The sequence below is a fragment of the Sander vitreus genome, chromosome 23 (assembly GCF_031162955.1).
Source record: "Sander vitreus isolate 19-12246 chromosome 23, sanVit1, whole genome shotgun sequence".
Classification (NCBI taxonomy): domain Eukaryota; kingdom Metazoa; phylum Chordata; class Actinopteri; order Perciformes; family Percidae; genus Sander; species Sander vitreus.
This window is the reverse complement of record NC_135877.1, coordinates 16,910,900-16,925,701: the sequence shown is the minus strand read 5'-3', so window position 1 is coordinate 16,925,701 and position 14,802 is coordinate 16,910,900. Positions and strand designations below refer to the sequence as shown.

The 14,802-nt window shown below is 39.9% G+C and overlaps 1 protein-coding gene across 2 annotated transcripts in view; it reads right to left on the bottom strand.

Moving 5' to 3' along the window:
- Positions 1–8,866, bottom strand: part of LOC144512085 (fatty acyl-CoA reductase 1) — a 45,168-nt gene extending 36,302 nt beyond the window's left edge. The window contains exons 1-2 of one of the 2 annotated variants that reach the window (XM_078242649.1): positions 8,694–8,866; positions 7,062–7,184 (exon numbers count right to left, since the gene is read on the bottom strand). Coding sequence is in view for 1 of the 2 variants with exons in the window: in XM_078242648.1 (XP_078098774.1) it covers positions 8,694–8,702 (9 nt within the window). In the remaining variant the exon portion in view is untranslated. The remainder of the gene's footprint in view (positions 1–7,061; positions 7,185–8,693) is intronic. The other variant, XM_078242648.1, reaches the window with a different exon arrangement.
- Positions 8,867–14,802: the final 5,936 nt, after the last annotated feature.

The following is a 14,802-nucleotide window of genomic DNA, read 5'->3' as shown; positions in this document are numbered from 1 at the left end:
GATACAGAAACTACAACAAGTTAAACCACAGGAAGTGGTAACATGAAGACTATTCTCATCAGAAGATTGTTTTGGATACAGAAACTACATCACCAGGCCACAAAAACCGAACTTACAACACACCGCGCGTAAAACCTCACTTTACTTCTCACTATAGAGCAAATCACATGGGGAGTTTATTATGCAAGGAATAATGAATGGAGTGTTTAAGGACACATACTTGGATGAGTTTCATTTTCACGCAGCATGCATTTGAGTTGTGGTTTTGCAATTCTTCAGCTGCAGAGAGCTCAGTGGCCTTATGATCCATTTGAAGAAGCCATTACCACAGCGGCTGACTGACAATAGGGCTCATGCTTTCAGCAGCCTGACACACTCACACATGTAGACATACAGTGATGATAGGAACATGCCTTATTGGTGAGGCGGTATCAAGCCCTTATCACAGAAACCGATCTGAGCAAAGCCACAGCTGCCCTGTGACTTATCTTGCAGGCTCATCTTCCTAATGTGGAAAGCAGCATGGATCAGGATATCACCGAGGCTCAGCGGCCGATCCCTCGAAGCTGCCTTTACTGCTCCATGAAACATGTTCACTCTGGGGGTGAGCACTCAATATCAACCTTCAATGGAATCATCCAATTTAATGACTCCAATTTAACAAACTTAAAAATGTATTTTTCCTAATGTTCTCTGAAGTTTCCCGGAAAGAACTACGTAATTTGGTACAGCTTTTAGAGAACATGGATATTTCCTTGTAAGAAAGCCTCAATTTAAACCCAATTAAATATTCATTCAGTACAGTATTTTATCTGAAACTTTTATTTTTTTAAAACTATATGCTGGCTTGTAGACACATTTCACACTTTTGAATGTTCAGCTGACCTGCACTGATGAAAGACTAGCTTCCACCGACAATCAGTTGGAATTAACTAATTGGAGGCCAATTAATTGGATACCAATTGACACTTCCATTTAATTGGTACCAAATTGACATGTCTAGGAAACTTCCTGGGATATTATTCAGAAATTAAGAATCCCTAAAATAAAGCGTTTTTATATACATGAGTGCATGTTTTTCCATTCTCAAGTGGACCAATTTCCATTCGCCCAGTTTAATTACAGTACGAGTGGATATTGTGCACTCACAATCTGTTGAAACACGTACAACATGTTTCACATCTCATGACAGCCCTAAAATATATGGTGATTGAAGGAAAGAAAATATTCAAGACCTTTCTCAATTAAAATGTAAGACTAATACCTTGAGGGAACTTAACATGAACCATGCAGATACAGTTATGCACATTGGGTTCAGTGTTTTATTTTTATTAAATGGGTCAGTTTTAAATCCGGTCCAAAGTTTAGATCCACATTTCATATAGATTTGCCACGTCATGATATACATGTGATACATCTGATATTGTGACACTTGTAGCCATATCACACAGCAAATAGGTGAATGATTGCTCAATAATTGAGAACTCTTAATCCAAGAGTTGCATAGGTTAGTCACATGTATATGCATGAGTGAACCACTGAAGCCTCTGTGGCATGATATAACTACACACCATCTTGTAACTCATGACTCGTTTGTACCAGCTCGCTTGCATGGAAACCAATATCTGTGACCAAGTCATTGTAATCAGGTATCCTGTGCAAAGATATATTACAGTGAACACGCAACACTAAGTTTAATGCTCTACTTTATACACCAAAAAAAAGAAAAAAAAGAAAAAGAAAGAAATCGATAGCTTCACTTTGTGCTGCTGCTGGCCAGGTTTATAATTAATGACAGGAACTCTGATGTCAGTTGGTGAGCTGTTAGAGTCTCTCCCATCCAGCAGATATATATGTGTGTGAGAGAGAGTGTGTGTGTGAGTGAGTGAGTGAGAGAGAGAGAGAGAGACACACACACGCTGTTGCAAATTGCTGTGAATGGAAAACAAATTTGTGCTACAAGGACAAGGTTGTTGCACGAATGTTTGCATCCTCTTTTCCTTGAAACACACAATCAGCTTTGGCTGTCTGCTGGGAACAAGGGGAGGTGGAGAGATAAAAAGAAAGACTGCTCTCTTCCTGGGATTAGAGTGAGGATGTGTTCTCGAAAGAGCCACTTGGCGACACAACGTACCCTTCTGCCAAAGTAACGGTTGGGGTCCAAAACAGAAGTAAAATTGTAACTTTTTTGGGGTGAAAGTGGCTCTTTAAGTGGCCAGATGCTTTTATGCTTCATTTGAACGGGTGGTATACAGGATTACTTTGGAATTAGCAATAAGGGGGTGGTTACAAGAGTCTTCTCATTGCACAGACAAGTCATTAATAATGCTGCAACTCATTACTTTCAACGTAAATTTATTTTTTCCCCCATCATCGTTTAATCTATAAAATGCCAGTGCTGGGATAAAGCCTGACATCAGACACGCCAGATGTCAGGCTTTATCTTTCCCTTCTGCTCTGTTTTACAAGGGCACTGTCGCTGCATCCGCCCAAGAAGAGTGGCTTATTTGCATTTCTTTAAACCAATCGCAGAGTGTCGTCGTCCATCGTCCCCCCCATTCCAGAATAATTAGCGGTGTAGCCAGACCAATTGAGGGGTGTCTGGCTATGCAAGCACAATTTAAAACCATCTAATCACCATACATTGAAGGATTTCAAGACAGAGAAGCTGGTACCAGCAAATGGTATCTTTTTTCATGAATGACTTAAATATGCACCAAATCAATATTCTTATAATAGCAATGGATCAAATGACTTCTTGTACTGTTAAAAAAAAGGTATAACTCAGTGACAAACGCACAGAATCATCCAAAATCAAATTTAAGCGAGTGAGCATTTAGCTGTAAAAGAGATATTTTTCTCAAGGTTTGGTGGAGACTGAAACAGAGCTGAAGTGTGAGTAACTGGACTTAGATGAATCCAGAAACATGACAAATGAATGCTAATGTTGCTCCATGTCGGCTGGCAACCCTTTGCTAAGCCATAACTAAAAGGTTATTTCAGAGTTGTGTTTACAGCTTGTTGTGTGCAATGCAATCAATTCCCAAAATTGTTCCACCAATTGTTTTAGCACACCAAACTAAAAGCAAAATGTAATGACTTTGACCTGAAAAGCAAATACATGGTGAGAATTAAAAAGGCCATACAGTCACTTGATAGTCAACAACTTGTTAAAGGGTTTTATTAAATGCCAGATCCCTTCTTTGATTTGCCTTTAAGAAAACGCTCTACTTCAAGCAGCCCTGGGAGTGGCTGCCTTTATCTCCTCTGTACCTGGCCAGTACTGTGATGCTTTGTGTTGCCTGCATGGAGGATGCAATGACAATTAGCTGCTGCTCTTATTTCTGTTCCACTAATTAGCAGGCAAGTGAAAGGAAATGCCCTGCTAGATTGTAATGCTCAGGTCTCAGGGAAAGAAAGGACCATCAAGTATTAAAGAGGAAGGTCTTGGCTGCCGGCCACTGGCCAAGCATAGGACGGCTGGGCGTTTTTTCTTCTTCAAAAAAAAAATGTCCCCGACAGCCAGGGTTGGGCCACCCCGACATCCCTAATGGGGTCGAAGACAAACGTCACTCTAAATTAGCCCCAGAGGCTGTTACTTTTACTCCTATGTGAAGAGAGGCAAACCTTTCCCTCTTAAGCAACTAAACATTATAGCCTCAAGAATGAGCGGCTTGCAGCCAAGTCAGGTAGCCAGTTGTAGCCTGATATGGAGAATCGTGTATGTTTCGGGAAGTAAACAAGGATGCACTTTCAAGCCCTGCAGATACAAGTGAGGAACTTTGGGTTCATTTGTGGTGTCGTATTTACCAAGAGTCAGCAACAGAGCCTTCAAACAACAAGAGCAACTTTAACCCTAAGTCCCTAAACTAACGGCAGGTAATAAATAATAGCTGTGCCAGCTAATTTCTCAGTTGCATCAATCAGCTCGTCCTTCAGGGCACTATACATTAACAGATATAAACCTGTGAACATTTTGACCTGCTCTGGATAATGATTGTAAAGTAAAACCAAAAGTATGAAACACCTGTCATTTTATAGACTCCTGGTTTCAACCAGATTTCATGCAGCCTTGTACAGTATATTCAAGTCACCCATTGAATAGGGGAAGCCTGCAATGTATGATTTGCACCGCTCACAAACTGACTGCAATTAGTTGTTTTGGAGAACAAAGATGTTTTTGTCCTCTAATGACTGTGGATGTTAAATCATCAGGACCCTCTCTGTTCACTCCTGGGTGGTTATGACTCATCAGTTGAATCACTTCTCTCGTACAGTTATCCCTGTGTAAACCGGTAAAATGGTGTTGCAACAACTGCCAGCTCAACACAGGGTGTAACATTCACTTAACATTGCAAGAAGAAATAAGCCATTGGTACAAGGTCAAATAGGATGGTTGAGAAGTATAACTCAATCTAGCATCAGAATGGGTAAACCATTATTGACTGTTCTGATCTAGCAGTTAACTGTCAATAAAAACGGTTGACGTTTGTTAGTGCGTAATTTACTGTAGCTAAATCTTTATTTAAAAAACATGTTATTCTTTAAGTTTTGAACTGCCTTTGTTTCATTCTAAATTTCATTAATTATACATTCAAAATGTATATGGTAATACCGTCAAAATCATTTCTTCCCCCACTCTTTAAAAGCACTTTGTTATTATAAATTCAGTCAGATCTGGGTGACTATGATCTGCACTACTTTTCCTGCCAGATATTGCGATAACAATTCGCAATTTTTGTTAGCTACATATTGCACTTTACGATCATGCTAAGTAATAAACAAATGAAAGATGCACCGTTTCTGTAAAGAATCTGTGATATGTAACATTTCAGCATTTATTATACAGGACAGCTGAAAATGTGAAAGGAGAGAGAAGGGAAACGACATGCAGCAAAGGGCTGCAGGTCGAAATCAAACCCGTGGCGGCTGTGTCAAGGACTGAGCCTTAGTACATGGGGCGCACGCTCAACCAGGTGAGCTATCCAGGTGCCCCATGATCTGCACAGTTAAGATATCTTAGAGTGGTCTTGTGAGGAGGTCATTGGCTTCAATAATCATCACTGGGTGAGTCACTGGTAAATCCTCACCGTTACCCTCCAGTGACATGCTGTTAAGGAGCACCCATGTCCATGTCAGTTTCAATGTCATTCAACCCATCGGATTATCCCCCTATGGTTATTAAGAGCCAGGAGGCCTGCAGGAAACAGATGGAGAGCGATGCTGCAAGGTGACCACTGCTAATTTACAACATCTGCTTGAGCCTTCAACTTTAAAGAAAAAGAAGGGCTTAACCAGTGGCTTTTACTATACATTATACACACAGTATATTTTACATCATAGCTAAACATTTGCAGTGTTTTAGAAATTTGCATTTACCATCTGCCATTGTTTTCCAATCAGTTTCATGCAGTGGGAAAATCAATTACAAGGCTCTTAAAATAGGGTTGGGTATAAAAGGCTGCTTAACCAACCAAGCAAGCAAAGCGGGCAGACCTCCATAGGACCCAAATTCACTGTAGAGCAATTGTTTTTTGGTAATGTAATGGATTACATATTGGAATTACACCATTTAAGTACAACAGCAACTGAAGCAGGTTCGACATTACTAGGGATGTGTTGGAATGAAGTTTAGAGACCTTGACTGTTGGTTTAGAGAGTGCATTTTTACAAAATTAAGCCGAATTGTAGTCAAATTTCCACAAACTTGACACAAAACATGGAGAACGAGTACTGGTTGATCTCTTGCTTTATAATGTTATAAAGTTCACAAATTGTTTTAACATGAGCAGCTGTACAAGAACTTCCCCTACTTTGGTATAAAAATCAGGAAACAGGAAGCACCTTACAATTATTTTCATTTTTAAATTGAAAGAAAGCTCAGCTGCGCTTGAGCTTTAGAAATGCTCGGCGAAATGTAGCTTGTGTAGACTCTACCGCACCATAAACTATGGCTTATGGGCCAACTACTAATAAAAGAGCTAAGCTACTGAAAATGCATAGATTCAGAAAACAGTGACGCTATCGACACTGCTTGCAATACATGGATTTAGTGCTGCGACACGGTCGGCACTGGTTGCTAATGTAGGCTACTTTTTAATTTGCCAGAAGGGGTCATAGTAACATACTTTGAACTGATTTGTGTACAATCAAACCGGTTATGTCTGGTACACCATACCAGTCCAGTTAAACAGGAAATTGGCCCTACTTGCAGAGCCCAATGTGTGCCATGTGTAAAACTTCAGGTTTTATTTGATAGCCAAAACCTTAAAGTTTATTTACCATCATCTCTGGAAAAAGAAAAGCAGCAAAATTCTCGCATTCAAGAAGCTAAAACCAGAAATGAAATTCAAATGAATTCATCAGCATCAGTTTTAAATATGGAACTGCTGCCTGGAACAGCGTGCTACTATGATTTAGTCATACATCGACATAATTTCCCTTAGGGCCCAAACCAAAAAGAGTTATCGTACTTTAAAATAAAGTCTAAACAGAGATGTATGCATGATCCATTGCATGTTACATCATGATTGAATGATACTCCCCACTTGCACTCACACCATAGTGATTTTCAACCTTGCACTGGTGGTTTCTGCTGATGAGGAAGCACACTGCAATCCCCTCAGCCCAGAGACCACATCTTAACACCACTGCCTCTCTCAAACTGCCTGAAACTGTGGACACGCCGAGATGCAAGAAAGAAAACAGCTCCCACGCTGCTGCTCTCCCATCATGCCTCTGCACTCACTCTATCCATACTACTACTACTACTCTGTGGTATGGAAATGCATGGAGGAGGATTGGAGCAGGAAAAAAAAGCATCTACTTAGCATTCAAAGACCTGCAACAGGAGATGGGAGGGAAAAGAAGCACATGTGAACAAGGCAGGAATACATGAAGACAAAAGAGGGACTTTCTAAAAATCGGCCTTGACTGGTTCTTTGTTATGAAATCCAATAATTAAAACTACATTCTGAGGAGACAATCAAATGCTTTCTGGCAGCATCTCATCACTTAGTGCAGCTATAAATATATAAATGAGGGGGCGACCTCTAGCTCACCCAGAAGGAGCGTGCGCCCCATGTAGGCCTGAGGCCTTTGCAGCGGCCCGGGTTCAAATGCGACCTGCGGCCCTTTGCTTTGTGTCATCTCCCTCCCGCCTTTCCTGTCTATCCAATGTCACTCTGAAATAAAGGGAAAAAAGCCCCCCCCCCCAAAAGAAATAATCTTAAATATATAAATGAGCACACATTCACGTACATGCATGCACACAGTGGCGCTTGCAGCTCTACTTTAAAGTTACATTGACACCCCTGCACTGTAACCAAAAAAAAGGGGGGATAATGCGCACAAAATTAGTGGAGTCTACAGTGGAGTAGATTTTAAAGTTCCATATTCAAAAAGGATAAACTTTGATAAATAGGTCAAAAGATACAGGACTGACTGCTCTGATCTGGTAGGTAAGGTAGCTCTGTTTCAAGCTCTTTGTACAGTAAAAATGTGTTCTAGTCTAAAGTAAAAATCATATGCAGCATCACCACACATCTTCCCTGTAAGGAAATTCATTAAAATTGGTATCTGTGGTCTGATGTGGACCCATGTAGTCTGAGAACAGAAAAAAAAAAAAATCCAAGCCAAAGTCTGATCTGAACACAAGCTGCTGCCCAGTCATTTCAGACGGGCTCACTTTCACATGGCAAAACACTCATATTTAACACTGACAGAACAATGTAGCGAAATTAACCCGTGCCAACACTCCATTCGTAAAGGCCCTCTTCCGGTAAAACTTTCCAAATTTAAAAAAAAAAAAAAAAGGTGAAGGAAGAAAAAAAAAAAATAAGTGCCAACATTAGGTCTGCAGCTGGATTATTTTGTGTATCAATTAAGATGCCAATTATTCTATCAATTAGTCGTTTGGGCTACAAAACGTCAGAATCTCGGCTGAGACTGGCTACTTTTACTTAAATAATCAAAGAAGTTTATTTTCTGTCTGTCGACTACTTGATTAAAACCAATATAGCCTACAGACACTTGCAGGGGAATATGAAATAGACCGAAAACTGTTCGATATAGGCCATTATATTTTTGGTAAGATTTTTTGAAAGAAACTATGTGAAATTGTATAGGCCCATTTCTTCTTATGTCCTTGATGTGAAACCAAGACCCAAGTTGGGCAAAACCCTCTGAGTCATGAATTCCCCATAGCTTCCGAGGCACTCTAATCTCTTAAGACCTCTTCCCAGGACTGAGTGGGTGTTGACATCTTCCTGAGTCACAGTAACTGAAACCACCTGTGTAGGTCTTCACAGGCTTTAATTGTAAATATCGTATTCTATTTTTTTTAATGTGTAGGCTATAGATAGGAAGCCACAGCCCGTAGGTACTTCCCGTATCGTTGGCGTTAACGGCTGCTAGCTTGCCGCAGCTGCTCCACGCCGACGGTGACTACGGCTTGAGTTGTGCCGCTACCCGCTGCCCACTGTCGGAGGCGGCTTCAGACCCGTGCTAACCGCGTGAGCTCTCCTTTCAAACTCCCACATTTAGACCGAGACAAACAAATGATAACTGATAAATGATGATAACGACACGGCTTCCCAAAATCCATATTCAAATACTAATAAACAAGTCCCCGGCGCTTTAAAATAAATAAATAATAATAACACAAAAATAACAAACTTTAAAATCCTTCCTACCGTGGACATGGATTGGTGCGGGCGGCTGTGCGGTGCGGCAGATGCGGTCACCCTTCCTTCTCCCACCGGCTGCCTGGGCTCTGGCTGCTGGATACTTCCACGGCTCTGCCGACTGGCTGTCTGTCTTCACACTACAGCAGCTAGACACAGACTGTCAGTCTGCCACACAAATGTGAAGATACTGAGTGGGCAGGGCGCGTCATCCCGCCCGTGGGCCCTCCCCTAGTCCAGCCGATACACGCCGTTCTGTCAAGTTAGGACCGCGCGTCACGCCAAATTTCATTCAAAAATCTCGGAAGTTAACGTGGCTTGCATGGTATGCATGGAGTCGTTGTTGGAAAGCGTTCTGTCTGAATGATCAGAAAATTAAATTCGGCACATGCCAAACACAAACATAAACGCATTATTTCACTGAAATAGGCCTAACGTTTAAATGGTTTGCGTTGCAAAATAGACTGTGCAGTTTTCATAAAGCAAAACCTTAGATAATAGTCTATGAGGATGGTAGTGAAATATTCTTTTGTCATATCTCTATCCACTCAAAGTATATCCTACTATCAATGTATAGGCTACTGGGATGCCACTCAAAATATAGCCTATGCTATTGTGACCCGAAACACTAGCAAGTGGACCATCTATTTCTAGAAGAGCATAAATCAGGACATACACAATTAATTGGATACAATAAGATAAAAACCTAATTAATTTGATAATCCCACACCAGAACATTATCCATGTTCCACTCAATGTGCTCAACTTTAAGTGTCTCTAAATGTGAAACATAAGCCTTAGCCCATCTCCTAACAAAACGATCTATCACTCTTAAACTGAACCCATTGTTCATTCTGCAGCCAAAACATCATGTCAGGACAAGCCCTTTTTATTGACACCCATAAAACATGCAAGGACAGGTAATTTGCCTCCCTGGTTGCAAAGCACTGATGTATAATTAAACTTCTCAAGTATCTGGCATCAAAAACCACCATATCGGTTTTTAGTTACATCCAGTCTGTTGCCTGGAGGACATTTAAAACTTCAATTGATGCCATTATTCCACACCTTACAGCTTTGATTATGACTCACAATCATAGCTTCACTGCACTTGGCTGAAAGGCCCAGATCTTGCTTTTCGCTATACAGCTGCGCCATAACTTGAATATAATCGACAAAATGAATCTCTATTTGTAATATGTAATATCTATACAGCTGTGAAAGTATGAATGCAGGATAACACAACTCTGCAGATGATAGAACATGTCGCACGCATGCATGGCAACTATTTGAAGGAAATGCAACTTATATACAGGGTGTCAGAATACATAATACACTGCAGACTGGGCTTTGAGCAAAAACCTCAAAGTGGCCCTCACATGCTGACAGGATCTGCTTTAACAAGACAATCTCTCTCTCTCTCTCTCTCTCTCTCTCTCTCTTTAAAATAAAAAGCACACAGGAACAGGACAACCCTCAGCTTCCTTGTTGTGCAACATACTATGTTCCTCATCAGCCCTCATGTCACCTGTCCCTCATTACTGAACTCCTTTCCTTGTGTATATTAGTCTTGTGTTTAATTTCCTCTAGTGTTTTGTATTTTCTTTTGTTACCTGCTGGATTTAGCCTTTTTGGATTCAGACATGACACTCATGACATGTGCTGTGATACACTTAAAACTGTGTTACATTACTGAGCATGAAATGGACTTCCTATAGCCTGTGCTGCTCCTAAATTAGTTGATTATTTTCCTGTAACTCTCAGAAAATCTGGCTAACTAATGACGAGGGATTAGATCTCTCCCGTTTTGTAAACATAGCTTCTCTGACTTCCCACGTGAAGTAGTCCAAATGAGGTGTCAGTGAGATAGGACAGAGGAATCTGCCAGGATTCAGCAAAACAATTCCTGGCTCACCTCAGATTAAAGCATTAAGTTACAGCTACGGTGAGACAATTCGAGAGCCAGATACTGAAACCCTTGATCACTGGAGGTGCTGTTAAAAGACTTTTTTTGTTGTTGTGCAATACAGAGAAGTCTTCTTGATGGATGAACTCATTGTACTTTGTGTTATCTCTGCACTGCAGTTATTTTACTGGCAAGTTGTTTAGTGTTGATGAGGATGAAGCTATTCAGTGAGGGGGGAGGCCTGAGACATCAGCGGAGGAGGTAAAGCAATCCATCAAACGCTGCTGTGAAAATCTGAGTCATGTCTGCTTTGAGTTGTATAAGTGTGTCTGGGAGATACATAAAGAAGAGAACTTAATAGTGTCTTTGAATTTCCCAAAGCTGTCAAAAAGGTTGGAGATCGAGTAAATGTCTACATGAGACACAAGAGCAGAGATGCATTATAATATGATGTAGAATTCTGCATTTTATGGAATCATAAAATCACACTGGATGACACAATCCATATAACATTTTGTAATAGGAAATGTCTGACCAATAACTTTACATAAGTTAATTATTGTGAAACCAAGCAGCGTGAAAATACATGCCTGGTCTATACTGACCTCTTGTGGAGACATGGAGAATGTGCACACAGAGCATAAAACCATTTTCTATTTAACCTGCACAAGGTTGACAGGAAAATATATGAATTCATTAAATATTATTAAGGACCAATATCTCCTTAAAAAAGGACCTTTTTTTAGTAAGTATTTCCTGCTGTATTTCATCTAGCTTACCAGATGCCCCCATGTGGCCAAATAGTGACACTACAACAGCACAAACATTTAAGGAAAAGGAGTTTTAAGAAGAACTTCACAATGTTTTGTGTTTTTTTGTGAGCAAGTACACAAGTACTGGTAACAATTTATTTAAACCCTATGCCTATTTAGCATTTATAAGCAGCATATAATAAAAAAAAAGGGTTTATAACACACTATAATGTCATTGTAAACAGATATTAAGAGCATATTTATGTTTATTTATGATATAGTATAACAATAACAGTTGCAATCATATAAAACATGTATATGAACATGAAATATGATGGCTTGTTAAGTATTTAACAACAGAGCACACAGCCGATGAAGGCCATGAGATTTAGCTAAAAGCTCAGAAAAAGATCTAGCAACTCAGCCTGTGAAAACTGTTGTATGATGTCTTCTAGTCTAGTTTATAACTACATTATAGTGTGTCGCTTATAAATGCAGGGGGATAAAGTCAAGCGTTACCCACAAACTTATAACTTATATGAACTTTACGCATTAATAACAACAGACACCCCATAATAAATCAAACAGCAGCTTGTCCCAAATAAATCTTTCATGTTGTGTCAAGATTTTCTTTTATTTTGACAGCGTTTCAGAATATCATACAGGTAAACAAGATTTTTGCAAAAGTTAATATATCCATAGTGTTGCATTTCATAAAAATAGTTGCTCCACTTAGTCTTTGTGACCATCAATAGTACACAGATTCATATTTATAGAGATATTTGTTCAGGTATCTGTCTATACACTGCTATAACACTACACAGTGATACTGAGCCGCTTGGGTGGGAGTTTATGGTGTAGCGCGTGCTGTTATTTTAACACGCACATTATTTTTATTTTTTTACACTTTTAGATGTTTTTTTGTTGTTGTTCTTTTTGCCTTTCATAGCAAACTACTTACAATGTGGCTCAATGGAGACAGCTCAGATGTGGAAAGCAGTGAGTTGTGCAAATGTTGAGCAAAAATACGCACAGTTTTTTGTTTTGCGTCAAACTGAAAAAAGAAGAAGCAGTCCAGTCAAATGATGCATGATTGATGTTACAGTATGTAGGCAGCATTTACAAACTTTAGTTTAACAAATGTCAAATTTAATTTTGGGCCCTTTTCTTATTATATTGATATTGTCCCTGCACACCATCTACAAGTGATTGAAGGTCCTGATTGTGCTTTAAAGTCAGCAGCTTATTCCTTGTGTATTTGGAAATTACAATGGCAAACAATGACTTTTCTCCCTGTGCTCTTTTACTCTGTTTGCACTTCCCTTAGTAGGTAAAGGAGAGGACACTTTTGTTCTGGGATTATTTTTTCTGTTGTCTGCTCATGCCACTCAGAGTTGTCACACCTGCAGAGAGGGTACAGATGCTGAACAGATTTGTTGATCTTAAAATTGAAAGTTTGCGTAAAACCCTGCCCCGAACATCAAGTGTTCGATCACAACTTAGCAACTGTAACTATGCACTGCAGACCTGTTAAACTTTGGATTACTCCACATTTCGAAGCAGTGTGCGTAAGTAATAATCAGCATTGTCTTAGCTTTTCCAAAACCCAAATCACAGGAGCTCAAGTGTAACTAAAGGACTAAACAGTGTCTGCTTTAATGGGAGCTGCAAGCGTTAGCACGTCCTGCTTGTTCACTAGCTAGTTAGCAGCTCTGTCCTGCTCTTTATTGGACTGACATTCTAGCAACTCCAGCAATTCCAGCCTGCGTTACCTGAGAGAGCATTTGCCAACTTCATCAGTTAGTCCACATCCTAAGACTTTTCTCTTGTAACGTTAAAAGTAAAAACATACTGTTTAATACAATTACAAAACAGCCAAATGGTGTTATATGAGAATGAAATAACAGTCTGATCTTACATTTTTTAAGTAGTAGTACTAGTACTAATTAGCTCTACCCTGCAATAAAAGAACAATGCATGTCCGTTATATGATCATTAGACCGCATTGCCAGACCTATCTCCACAGCGTTGTGGAGTAAGGTCTTGCTGCTACACCACAGATACATCCTATGATAGGAGAAAAAAATGCTCTGGGTTATTTGCATTGCTTTAAACCAATCACAAACGTCTTAGGTGGTGCTATACTCCGGACGCAGCGACGGTGGCTCTGCAAAATAGTCTCGGTAAGGAACTTGTTTTGGTGAAACATTTGAGCCCCGCAAAAGAAAACGCCACATCAAATATTAAATGAAGTTAACTGTTCAGAACCACCAGAACAACCAAGCAGGCATACCTTATTGCACGATGACATCCTGACATCTGGCGCGTGGCTCAAGCGTCAGCCTTTATCCTGGAAATATACTTCTGTTGATCCAGACTACATGATCATCAACTGGTGAGGATGCTAACGTTTGCCTGGGACATGTAGCTTTACCGTTAATATAATACATCCATGAGCTTTACCCTCTTCCAGCACAATATCATAAAAGTAGCCATCAAGTAGATATTTAGGATCCTTTTTTCGTGTTTTAAAATGAGTCGGATGGAAACATTAAAAAGACAGCCAGAGACACAGTTTCCAGCCAACTCATGGAGCTAAACATTAGCTTAAGTAGCTAGCTAGCTACAGCTGATACAATCTGCCAGTGACAGTTGTCCTTTCAGCTGCCAAAATCGTCAGTTTCTGTCTGAAAACAAGGACCCATTTTTTCAAAGATTACAAACAATTCTGAGTTGTAAATCTGCCACCGTTATCATTGTAAACTGCACGTATGTCGTGCCAGAAAGCTTGACAGGCATAGCAACAGCAACTAAAGGGGGGCACGGTTTAGCGAAAGGTCAATTGTCAGGTTGCATAAATGTACAGCTGTACATGTAGCATAAAGCCTTCAAACAGTTTGCAATTCTGGGGCAGGTATCCTGAAAATGTATCTAATCTACAGGGAGTTTGGCATGGAGATGGACTTGTTAATATCACACAGTGTAGACAGATTCACCTAAAACAAATCAAATTCAGCCGCTGACAGTTGCTCTGACAGGTGCAAACTCTTCTCAGCCAATCTGGAAATGTTTCATTTTCAAATCGAGGGCATTAATTTGTTCAGGTCACAGTTAGTCGTGCAAGCTTTTGACAAGTGAGATTGATTCTTTGACGACTTAATATCAGACTTTAGTAGTGTTTGTTTTGGGTGCAAAGCTCTGCTCTGTGCTGACATTTGAATACACCATCTCATATGAGCAATTCTTCATGGAAATGACTAGTGTCAGAAATAATGAAAACTATCATGACCCAAAATGAACCACTTGCACAAATAAAGATCGTCAATACCTCTGACAATGGACTTACTTCATACGTAAGCCTGTGGAATAAATGATATATTTCACTTTATCCCACTCGTATCTGAAAAAATACAGTTTATTATTTATATCTGTAAAGTTGATGTTGTATAGCAGCCTGTTT